Source organism: Leptodactylus fuscus, chromosome 7 (assembly GCF_031893055.1).
Source record: "Leptodactylus fuscus isolate aLepFus1 chromosome 7, aLepFus1.hap2, whole genome shotgun sequence".
NCBI lineage: Eukaryota > Metazoa > Chordata > Amphibia > Anura > Leptodactylidae > Leptodactylus > Leptodactylus fuscus.
In genome coordinates, this window is record NC_134271.1 from 32,865,765 (window position 1) to 32,878,190 (window position 12,426).

General features: G+C 41.4%; 1 protein-coding gene across 2 annotated transcripts in view; it reads left to right on the top strand.

Annotated features, from left to right (window-relative positions):
- Positions 1-12,426, top strand: part of SPTBN2 (spectrin beta, non-erythrocytic 2) — a 143,727-nt gene that overhangs the window by 124,907 nt on the left and 6,394 nt on the right. For both annotated transcript variants that reach the window (XM_075281613.1, XM_075281614.1), the window contains 16 exons: positions 965-1,721; positions 1,918-2,120; positions 3,510-3,600; positions 4,418-4,564; positions 4,685-4,948; positions 6,505-6,729; positions 6,816-6,905; positions 7,724-8,002; positions 8,120-8,250; positions 8,931-9,135; positions 9,242-9,616; positions 9,922-10,166; positions 10,249-10,387; positions 11,537-11,621; positions 11,706-11,902; positions 12,070-12,230. In XM_075281613.1, the coding sequence (XP_075137714.1) occupies positions 965-1,721; positions 1,918-2,120; positions 3,510-3,600; positions 4,418-4,564; positions 4,685-4,948; positions 6,505-6,729; positions 6,816-6,905; positions 7,724-8,002; positions 8,120-8,250; positions 8,931-9,135; positions 9,242-9,616; positions 9,922-10,166; positions 10,249-10,387; positions 11,537-11,621; positions 11,706-11,902; positions 12,070-12,230 (3,594 nt within the window). The remainder of the gene's footprint in view (positions 1-964; positions 1,722-1,917; positions 2,121-3,509; positions 3,601-4,417; positions 4,565-4,684; positions 4,949-6,504; positions 6,730-6,815; positions 6,906-7,723; positions 8,003-8,119; positions 8,251-8,930; positions 9,136-9,241; positions 9,617-9,921; positions 10,167-10,248; positions 10,388-11,536; positions 11,622-11,705; positions 11,903-12,069; positions 12,231-12,426) is intronic.

Here is a 12,426-nt window from a genome sequence, read left to right on the forward strand (position 1 = left end):
AGTTTCTATTTTCTTAAGGGTTTCATTTTTACTGGCATGTGCTATGAGGCAGAAATGACATGTTAACTATATTCTGTCAGTACAATCATGGCGATACAAAATTTCTATAGTATTTTCCACGTTTTTAATGCTTTTCTTTAAAAAAAAAAAAAAAAAAAATTTAAAACTTCAAAATACTAAAAAGGAATTTTAAGAATGTCTGTTTTGTTTTAGGCGGCGGAGAGTTGGAAAACAGTATGGCCATTTTGGGTTATTTTTCTGCTACAGCATTCTTCAAATGGAATAAATATTTTTAGATTTTAATAGTTCGAGTTTTTAGACCTACCTTGAGGTTTTTTTTTTTAATTTATTTTATTATTTTTATTGTAAGTGGTATGTTTAGACACTTGGAGGACTCGAACTCGAGTCTGATCGCCCATACAATATATCATATTAGTAATGACTGCCATTGATTTATGTTGCACGCAGCATGTAATAGAACCATAGTAGTGATAGGCATGGAAACTTTCAATAGGTTCCTGTCTGTCATGGCAATTGATCACCACCATCCAATGACATTGAGGAACAGGGGTAACAATCATTACAATATGGCAGTGCTCATGGCCCTGTTTAGATGCCAAGGTTTGAGCTGAACATGGCATCTCAAAGGGTGAACAGCTACAATAAGTGCTGGCGCTCTTCGCAGGTGTTAGGGGCAAGTGCTAAGTATATTCTAGTTATACAGCTGGCTCCTGCTTTGTATAGAGAGGGTTTAACTTCTGCAACCTCTCCATACAACCTCTACTTAAGGGGTTAAATAGGTAATAGTAACCCTCCATATGATTCCTGTCCTACTGTAGCAGCCTATGTGCCCATACACTGCAATAAACTGTTTTCCCAATCACAGAGAACTCCATGGAAAGTGTATGATCAATGCCTAAAATTGAAGTACAATTTTTTTTTAATTTTTTTTTTTCCACCCCAGATGGAACCATTTCCGTCAGCTTGTTGGTCAGAAGAGAAGTGCTCTTGATTCTGCTCTCGAAATCCAGAACTATCACTTGGATTGTAATGAGACCGTGTGCTGGATGAGAGAGAAGACGAAGGTCATTGAATCTACACAGAGTCTGGGAAATGATTTGGCCGGAGTCACTGCTCTCCAGCGTAAACTTACTGGTATGGAACGTGATCTAGAAGCCATCCAAAGAAAAGTTGGTGACCTCCATTCTGAATCCGATAAACTCGCTTCAGAACACCCGCAGAAAGCCTCAGCCATAACTGGCCGACTGTCCGAGATAGATGATACATGGGATGAATTGAAGGATACAATGAAAAGAAGAGAAGAAACTTTAGGTGAAGCAAGCAAGCTGCAAGGATTTTTACGTGATCTAGACGACTTCCAGAGCTGGCTGTCGCGAGCACAAACTGCCGTTGCATCGGAGGATGTCCCCTCTGATCTAGTCGAGGCAGAGCGTCTGCTGGCACAACATGAAAGCATTAGAAAAGAAATTGAGCGCTATGGGGCGGACTACAAACGAGTGAGAGACGTTGGGGAGGAGGTAACTCGTGGTCAGACAGATGCCCAATATATGTTTCTACAACAGAGGTTGAAAGCATTGGACACCGGATGGAATGAGTTGGGACAAATGTGGGAAAACAGGCACCAATTGCTTTCTCAGGGTTACAGTTTTCAAGTGTTCCTGAGAGACACAAAGCAAGTGGAAGGTTTCCTAAATAACCAGGTGAGAGAGAGTGGGTTTCTTCTGTATCCAATCATGCTTCATGTTTTAATATTTGACAACCACATTGTTCATAAAAATGACTGACCTATAATTATCTCCTTACAGAAATAAAATTGGTTTCTACAACATATAATTGTATAGTTAATAGGTATAACCAAATTGAGAATTCTGTATAACCAAACCCCATTTCATTTAGGAGTATGTCCTGTCCCATACGGAAATGCCCACTACCCTCCAGGCAGCTGAAGCTGCAATCAAGCGTCATGAAGACTTTATGACCACCATGGATGCGAATGATGAGAAAATCCGGGGTCTAGTAGAATCTGGAAGGAAGCTTATTCAAGAGGAAAATGTCAACTCTGATAAGATTCAGGAGAAGGTCACATCCATTGATGAAAGGTGAGTTTAAAGTCTTGTGGTGATGGAGCTACTTTATAGTCTCATGCTATAGGTCTGTTGTGTTACCTAACTACAGAAAATAGTGTAAAATGAGAAATAACCTATACTTAGCCAGTAAATACCCCACTGGACCTACAGCAATGAGGTCACCTACGTCAGCAATAACATGCCATACATGCATGACCAGCTGGCACCACCATAGTAGAAGCAAGGGATTTAATGGCTAAGTAGAAGTTATTGTATTCTCTTTCCTACTGTTGGGAAAGTTTCTGAAAATCCAGGACGACCCAAAGGGCTCCTGCCACCAGGACGACCCAAAGGGCTCCTGCCAAAATCACCAAGTGTATTTAAAGGGATTCTATCATTAGAATCTTGTTTTCAGCTAAACCCACATCGGAATAGCCTTAAGAAAGCTATTCTTCCCCTATCTTTAGTCGTCTTCTCCGCGCTGCCTTTCCTTAGATATCCTGGTTTTCATCTAGCACTAATTAGTTTTCTCGCAGCATTGGAGGCGTCCCCAGTCCACGAGAAAACACTCCAGCGCCACCGCCGCCTTGTTTGCCTCCTCTGCCTCTTCTTTCTTGTCCCATCACGTCGTCTTCAAAAAGCGCCGACTTTCCATGTCCGTCTACATTTTCCTGTGGCTGAACGAGAGAGGCCACAGAAAAATGGCCGACGGACAAGCGCCGTTGGCCATTTTCCTGTCGCGGAACATGAAAGAGGAGGCAGAAAACAAGAAGGCGGCAGCACTGGATGGTTTTCTTGTAACACAGGGGACGCCCCCAGTGCTGCGAGAAAACGAATTAGCATATGGCCGAAAACCGGGATAGGAACAGCGGCGCAGAGGAGACATCTAAAGGTAGGGGAAGAATGGCCTTTCTTAAGACTATTCCAACATGGGTTTAGCTTAAAACAGAATTCTAATGATAAAATCCCTTTAATTTGGTAGAAAATGTACTGTAGTAACTTAACAATCTCAACAACTAACAACAATTAAAACTGATGCTTGAAAAGATATTTACCCGTTCAAATGAGTTCCCCAGGCATTACTATTGTCTGCCATCAGAATGGTGTCCCATAGATGGATAGAGTATATGATTCCTCCTGCTCATGTTCCATGACAAAATTAACATTTCTCCATATGAGCTGCCTCTTTATAAGTGCAGTGGATGTTGGGTATGTAGAGGGAGTATATAAAGCGATCATATCCACTCCTTGTGGTGAAGCATTACCCTTTTCTGCTCTTTAGAATGGGATAAAAGGATGATTTTTACAAAGAGCTCCTGAATAAGAACTACAGGTGGCCGATAACATCTTGTCTGATTTTACTTGTATGTTACACCTCTCCTGTGCACTTTTATTTTAGTTTTGTTTTTTGTTTTTTACTAGGCACAAGAAAAACAGAGCAGCAGCTAATGATGTTCTCGCTCGGCTGAAGGACAATCGTGATCTACAACATTTCCTTCAAGATTGCCAAGAGGTACGCAGCAGTACATTTCCACCCTTTGCAACAGCCTGTTGTTGTCGGCCACACAATCCCCTTCACTTTACAGCTTTCATTTCTAATGCTATGTTCACATTAGTGCTGTTGTGTCCGTTCTGGTCAGTCTGAGGACTATAACAATGGACTGCTAAAAACTGCGGATAACAACGGCACATGACCGGCACCATTTACCATAATGAGGTCCGTCGGCATGTAAACAAAGTGCCGGGTGAAAAAGTTGCAGCACTTCTTCATCCAGTGATTTTTGTCAGTCACTGCAAGGAAGACTCCAACACAGAAGTCTGATCCTTAATGTTGTGCCTACCTGCAACCGCTGCTAGATAGATGGAACATGAAAGCTAACCGCATACTATTAATAAACAAAACGTAATGTGTATCCACAGAATAGGGGATAAATGTATGATTGTATGGGGGGCAGGTTACTGCTGGGACCCCAACTGATCATAAGAATGGGAGCCCTTAAATTGTGTATGGAGAGGGTTGCAACAACATATCTTATATGGGACTTCTGGAGTTTAGCGGAGTCCAGCACTCAGTCAGTCCCCAGAGCAGTGGCCGAGCACATACAACATCACTCCATTCCTACAGGGAGCTCTGTAACCCCCATTCTGGCGATTGTCTTGTGGTCCAGCAGTCAGACCCCCAGTACTCAGACACCTATTCTATGGATAGGAGATAATCTGTGTTTATGAGAAAACTGAATACTAAGTCAGGCTTTTTCATGCATAATACTAACTATAATTTATTGGTCTGGTATAGAATAAAATATAACATTTGTTTTGTTTTTGTACAGTTGACACTATGGATTAATGAAAAGATGTTGACAGCTCAAGATATCTCTTATGATGAAGCCCGTAACCTTCACAGCAAATGGCAGAAGCATCAGGCATTTATGGCTGAACTGGCATCAAATAAAGACTGGTTGGATAAAATAGACAAGGTGAATAAAAGCAAAACTTGATCCATTTATTGGATCTGTGGGGCTAGATTAACCCCTTAAATGGATGGATATTTATGGTCTACTTTTTTTTTTTTTTTTTTTTTTTTTTCCCCATTAAAGGAAGGACGGCAGCTTATTGCTGAAAAGCCTGAACTTGAAGTAGTTGTGCGTGAGAAGCTGGATTCCCTCCATGCTCTTTGGGATGAACTAGAATCCACCACCAAAAGCAAAGCCCAGTGTCTGTTTGATGCAAACAGGGCAGAGCTGTTCACCCAAAGTTGCTCTGCATTAGAAAGTTGGCTGCAAAATCTCGAGGGCCAACTCCAGTCTGATGATTATGGGAAAGATCTTACCAGTGTGAACATCCTATTAAAGAAGCAACAGGTAGGGGGCAGGTGTAAAGGTAATCTCTGACTGACGCTAGGTTCACACTTGCGTTCGGGTCTCCGTTCTGTGGTTTCCGTCTTCTGCATGCAAGAAGCGTGAGCGGTGGTGAGTGTTTTATGCTCTCCGCTGCGAAACCGTTTTTTTTTTTTTTTTAAACCGGACACAGAGTACTGCATGTCCGACTCTGTGTCCTCATTAAAAAAAACTGGTTTCGCGGCGGAGAGCATAAAAAGCTCACCGCTACTCACGGCCGGACATCTTTCAAACTCATTCAAATGAATGGGTGAGAAAGAGAGTCCTGCAGGTTTCCATCTCCTGCCTCTGTTTTGTGCAGGAAACGGAAACCTGCAGAACGGAGACCGGGCGCAGATGTGAACGAGCCCTGACCTGTATACAAGGCATGATAAATTCTGTAAATGGTTGAACTGCTGCAGTGTGATGTCTTATCACAGGAAACCACAATGAAAAGTCATCGAAAAATCTTTTTGTTTTTGGGGGTAAGATATCACACTCTAGCAGTTTAACCAATTGGAGAAGTTTGAATTAAGGACATTTATACAGTTTGATCAATTTCGCTTGTTTGTGCCCTTTATATTCCCAAAAGTTAAATTCAACTTCTTTTGGAACGCTCATCAAAGTTTAATGACAATATTGCCCCGTTGCTTCCTACTCCAAGCATCTAAATATCTGTGTAATTCCCAATAAAGCAAGGATGTATATGTATTTCTATATCTGGTATTGAATAGTATATGTTAGGATATATTGGCATTAGTATAGATTCATGCAAAAAAGACACAAGAATAAAGAAAACAAACACGTGACTGTTTATATCGTCAGCCCATAGGCCTACCCATCTGAAAAACACTCCTACGGTTTACCTATAAAGAGACTAGATTATTGAACTAATGGTACAGGAACCCTTCATGGTATTTTTTAAGTATGTGCCCTGAAAGTAAGGTCATTTTCCACAAGCCATTTCTGTGATGTCGCGAGACACCCTTTCATGCCTATAGGGACATAACTAGAGTGTGCTAGGCCCCATGGCAAGTTTTGAATAGATTCCCCTATCTTGTCCAAACATGAATCATAAATCATACCAGACTCCTAAATTAGACTCCATATCAAACTATCAAAAAAAAAAAAAAAAAAGAAGGCGCCATCATTTACTACTTCTTGTTTTTGGTGTTTCTTGTCCTCAGGGATCACACAGGTCCTGACAACCGCAATCTCCAGGATCTTGTCTTCACTGTTTGGTGGCCAGTGTCTTTGTGCTGGACCTTAGCATGGGGTCGGTGGATCCCTTTCACTATATGGTCTGATCACAACTGTGCCCACTGTGGCTCCTTTAGTTACAGTACCGTGCATCTTTCAGTCATTGTGTAATTTAGAGTTATGATCTGTAGTATGCACCTGCTGCTTTTATCTTTGTGGGAAGGTCCTATACCTTGTTTGTTCTCTGCACACGTGTTAACTGATATATCTCGCCACCCCAGTTTCTGATGGCAGTACTTGTGGGCACACATTTCTCACCCATTGTTTTATTGTATTTTCAGATGCTGGAGAACCAGATGGAAATCAGGGAAAGGGAACTAGAGGCTATTCAGAGTCAGGCTCAAGCTCTTGGCCAGGAAGACGCCAACAACGTAGAAGTAGACTCAAAGAACATGACCGTGGCCACTAAATTCTCAGAACTACGTGCCCCACTAAATGAGAGGAGGAAGTTGTTGCTGGCATCAAAGGAGGGACACCAATTTAATAGGGATCTGGAAGATGAAATAGTAAGAAATGTCATAAAACTACTTTAAAATCTTCCCTGCATATTAGTACACGACTAGCGGTAACTATTTCTGTGTTTTTCTCACAGCTCTGGGTGAAGGAAAGGAAACCAATGGCGGTTTCTACAGAACATGGGAAGGATCTGCCATCTGTACAGCTACTTATAAAGAAAAACCAGGTAAACTACAGAACAAGAACAGTCTTAAAGGGGTTTTCCAACCACAAACATTAATGGCATATCCACACAATATTTGGGGCCTGCACTTAGATAGGTGGGTTCCCCACCAATTAAACATGGCATATCTGGATAAGAGCACTACTTGTTTCTCAACATGAGAAGGATTCACTAACCTAGTACAACATTTTGTATGTTCGATGAGTTTTGCAGATTATTGCAATGGTACCAGAACTCCATGAACAATAGGAATCAACAGTGCATTTACACACTTGTAGTGTCATAACATGGAAGATTTGCTTTTAGAATGGTATTAATGCAGAAGCTCGACTGGTCTAATTGCATCAACCTTGTTGCGTCATAAGTGGTATAATAAAACATCATAAGTCTAGACAGGCGCAACACAAGATTCATAAACATAAACAAAGTACATGTCTAATACTGATAAAACAAGTCCTTGCAAAAAAAAAAAAAGCTGCTGAAAGCTGGGAATCACTTTATATATGGATGGCAGGAGGTTCTTTAGAGGACCTTTCACCACCTCCACCAAGTCACATTCTTGGTATCTGTTAATAGCAGCCGCTTCATTGATTCTAGTACAGCCTTCAGTTCAATCGCCAGCATTCATCCTCCCTTTCAGATGGGTGGGTTTTCGACTGCCAGGACCCCCACATTTATGAGGATGAAGAAGACTCAGCTCTGGATTAGCACGGCAGCTCCTTCACAAGCTGTTCCTGCACAATAGGCGGCCATGTTCCATGGGCATCTCCTTTTAGGAAACCTTGTTCTATAATGTAACTTTTGCCTTTTCTGTCTCGCAGACACTGCAAAAGGAGATTCAAGGACATCAGCCACGTATTGATGATATATTACAAAGGGGGAAATCTATGGCCAAAAACAGTGCACCAGATGCTCAGGAGATAGGCGAGAGGCTAGAGGTGCTCGGGAGCACGTGGGAAGAGCTTACAACAGAAGCAGCGAAACGGCATGCTCGTCTTGAAGAATCTCATGCTGCACAGCAGTTTTATGCCGATGCTGCAGAGGCTGAAGCATGGATGGGAGAACAGGAGCTACACATGATGTCAGAAGAGAAGGCCAAGGTTGGTTACCTGTAGGCAGCCAGAACCTGACATGCTTAGGCGGCATGGAGTTATACCAGCATTGTATGTTACACTATGTCACCTACCCTACCTTTTCTTCTGTATTTATATCTACAGGATGAGATTGGTGCTCAGGCAATGCTAAAGAAACACTTGGTTATGGAACAGGCTCTTGATGATTATGCTGAAACCATTCACCAACTAGCCAACTCCAGCAGAGACATGGTCTCCAGAGGCCACCCGGAAAGGTAAACCTTCAGCTTACTTTCATATACTGTAAGGCTGGGTTCACTTGAGTGGGCTGTTAGTTTAGATCACATACAGACCCATATCTTCTAAGTCCCTACATAAAGAAACATTGGTACAGTTCAAGCCATCACTGAAATTTCGGGTGTTTAACCATGATCAACCATGAGTAGGCATTGTCAATGTACTTGACCCCACACACCATTATTTCACCCTGCATGGTGTTTTCCGATGGCCGAGCTGATGACTCCTGTTTCCTGATATATCTTGTGATGCCTTACTGAGCAGCTAAAGTGAACCTGTTTTATAGTTAGAGAGTCAATACCTTTTTGTCAGTCTATTTTAGAACAAAAGGTTGTATTATTAGATTGAATATGGGGCATGGCTTGGCCTAATTAACAGATAATTAGGCTTTCAGGGTTTGTTTTTTTTTGCATAGCATTGACTGGCTTAATTATAATCTCTTAAATGGAACGTACCTGTCCAATCTGGCTAATAGAGGGAATAATGGTCATATGCACTAACAGTCTATTGCATGCAAATAAGTGTGTATTTTTTTTTTTTTTTAGTTTTATTTTATTTATTTTTTTGTGCAAACTTCGTATAACTTCTTTCATTTAATTAATATAAACTATACCAATCCAGATTGTTAACATTAACAAATGAATCTGTTTATTAATAGTGACCGGATTACCTTGCGCCAAGGACAGGTTGACAAGCTATATGCTAGTCTAAAGGACCTGGCAGAAGAGCGAAGAGGGAAGCTGCAGGAACACCAGAGACTCTGCCAACTAAGAAGAGATGTAGAAGACTTGGAGCACTGGATCTCTGAGCGTGAAGTTGTGGCGGCTTCCCATGAGTTGGGACAAGATTATGAGCACGTAACAGTATGTACATCCTTCATGTGGCAGCCACACCGTCTGATTGTCTTCTTACCTTCCTAATATTTTAGGCTGTACTTATAACCTTTCATGTCTCTGTTTTCTCAACTAGATGCTGAGAGATAAATTCCGTGAATTCTCTCGTGATACTAGTAACATTGGACAGGAACGCGTCGATGCGGTCAACCTTATGGCCGATGATCTTATTTCCTCTGGACATTCTGAAAATGCCACTGTGGCTGAATGGAAGGATGGGCTTAATGAAGCCTGGGCTGACCTACTAGAGATGATCGATACACGTAGCCAAATGTTGGCGGCCTCCTATGAGCTTCACCGCTTTTATCAGGACGCCAAGGAAACTCTGGGCCAGATACAGGACAAACAAAAGCAAATCCCAGAAGAGACTGGAAGAGACCTGAATACAGCAGAAGCCATGCAACGCATGCACACCACATTTGAACATGATATACAAGCCCTCAGTGCACAAGTAAGGCATCCGATCGCCAAAGTTTGTGTGCATAAGATTTCCCTACAGTTTAGGTATTTTGTGACGTAGATCTGTGATAATGTGTCACATTGTTAACCCCTATTGGCACTGCAGCAGACACATACATTTATACTACCCCCTGTCCTAGCCCACTATAAAAGTTGTCTTCTATTTCCTCACAGTGATCTTGCAATTTCTATTGTAAATTAAACAATTTAGTTCCAAATAAACCCTTTAAGTGTTGAACTGAAATCTTAGTAATTTGGTCTAAATTGTGTTTTTATTCTGTGTTTGTACTATCGCAGGTAAAGCAAGTTCAGGAGGACGCTGCACGGCTCCAGAAAGCTTATGCCGGTGAAAAGGCTGCAGATATACACAGGCATGAACAGGCAGTCACTGAAGCCTGGGGTGAACTGCAAGATGCAAGTGGCGCACGTCGCCAGCTGCTTTTTGACACCGTAGAGAAATTCCGCTTTTTCAGGATGGTTAGAGATCTGATGTTATGGATGGATGATATCAATTTTCTGATTGAGGCTCAAGAAAAACCAAGGTAAAACTATGATTTAGTTTTTATTTTTTAGATGTTCTGTGCATCCAGTACTATTGTTAACATATAATCTTCACTTATATAGGGATGTATCATCGGCTGATTTGGTAATCAAAAACCACCTAAGCATTAAAGCGGAGGTGGATGCCCGAGCTGACAGTTTTACTACCTGCATAGATCTTGGAAACTCTCTGTTAGAGAAGAATCACTATGCATCGGACAAGGTAATTTAAAAAACAAAAACCCTTACTGTACTTGGTTACTGTATTTCAGGTAGATCAATGTCCATCAAGCTCAACTTGGCAGTCTGTAGTATCTAACATGCCTTGTAGGACTGTTTTCTGGCATACAGGGGATAAGAAGATGTCATTTTTCACGGATAGAAAATTACAACTTTGGTTTTGTTTGTTTGGGGTTTTTTTTTTTTTCCTTATGTAGATTGTGAGCCCCACATAGAATTCACAATGTAATTTTTTTCCCTATCAGTATGTCTTTGGAATATGGGATGGAAATCCATGCAAAAACGGGGAGAACATACAAACTCCTTGCAAATGGTTTTATGCCCTTGGCAGGATTTGAACACCAGGACTCCAGCGCTGCAAGGCTGAAGTGCTAACCACTGAGCCACTGTGTGGCCCCAACTTTGTTTTTTTTGTGCTGACCTCACCACTTTCTTTACAGGAGGACATGGTGTGGGTGGGGCCACCACCAAGATTTTACTTTTTTAGGCCAGATTATTGGCATAAATTATTCCTGACATCTACATGAAGTATGAGCTAATGTACATTTCAGTCTCATACATAGTGTTGTGCTCCTCTTTATAAATAAGGCACATTCTCCCTGACGCCACTGATACAAATAAATACCCCCCATTGTGTTATACAAGTCCACAGGTAGATAAAAGTTCAATAAATCATCTCCCAGATTGGTGAAGACCTAAATTGAAGAGATGTCAAAAGTTACTGGTTTACTAATGTACATCAGTTATTCCTGATTTGGAATGACATAGCTTATCAGTTGAGTAGGTTATCAGTATGAAATGGGTGGAAGCCTGACTGATCAGCTATTTGAAGGGGCTGTCATGCTCAAACAAGCAGGGTATTGTAATTTTGTCCTATTCATTTGAATGGGAGGAAGTTACCGTATCCTGGACAACTGCTACTGAGACAGCGTGCAGGTAGGTGGACCCATGTAAACAATAAAGGGTCCACCTCTCTCGAACAGCTGATCGGTGGGTGTGCAGAGAGTTGGACTCGCACCAATCTGATATTCATGCCCTATATTAACAGACCTCTGAAGTTGGAAACCATTCTAAAAAATTCAATAACATTGGATTTCTTTTCTCATTGCATTCTGATTCTTATTATTTTCAGATCTCTGAGAAACTAGAACAGTTGCAAGAAAGGCGGCAGGAGACAGAAAACAAATGGAAAGATAAAATGGAATGGTTGCAAATAGGTACGTTAATACAATTTTCAGCTTCAGACACTATCCAGTGACAGTTCAGCCAACAAACTAACCTACATTTTCTTGCCCCTGTAGTACTTGAGGTGTTGATGTTTGGAAGAGATGCTAATGTTGCAGAGGCTTGGCTCTCCAGTCAGGAACCCATTGTCCGATCCTCCGAGCTGGGAACCAATGTAAACGAGGTGGAGAACCTGATAAAGAGGCATGAAGCTTTCCAAAAATCAGTATCTACGTGGGATGAAAGATTCTTACTTTTGGAAAAGTTAACAACGGTGAGCCACTGTGAACAAGTTAATGTATTGAATGGATATCTGGGTAAGCTGTGAGGTATACAATACTTGTCTCAGGGATCTGTATGTATACAATAGCCTCAAATCATTTGCTGTAAAACTTTCACTAGGCAAATAAACGTGGGAATTAATACATATTTTATGTGCAGTTGGAAGAGCATGAGATGAAAAGGAGAAGGGAAGAAGAGGAGAGGAAACGAAGGCCTCCGACTCCACCTCCTCCCGAGCCAAAACCAGAAGAGATTATACAGGAACAGAATCATCAGACTTTGGAAGACCATTCAATTCCTGCCAATGTCCTGCAAGAAAGGTTAGAGTCACAATTGTAATTGACACCAGTTACATATGACATAAAGCAAGGGTCATAGCAATGGTGGCAAAAGGGCAATTCAAGACTCTAAACAGGAGGGATCAATTCCATGTCATAGGAAATCCCCTTTAAAGACTTTTTTTGGTTAGAAAAGTGAAGTTTGAGGGATAAGAGCTTTGTCTTCAAAGAGATGTAT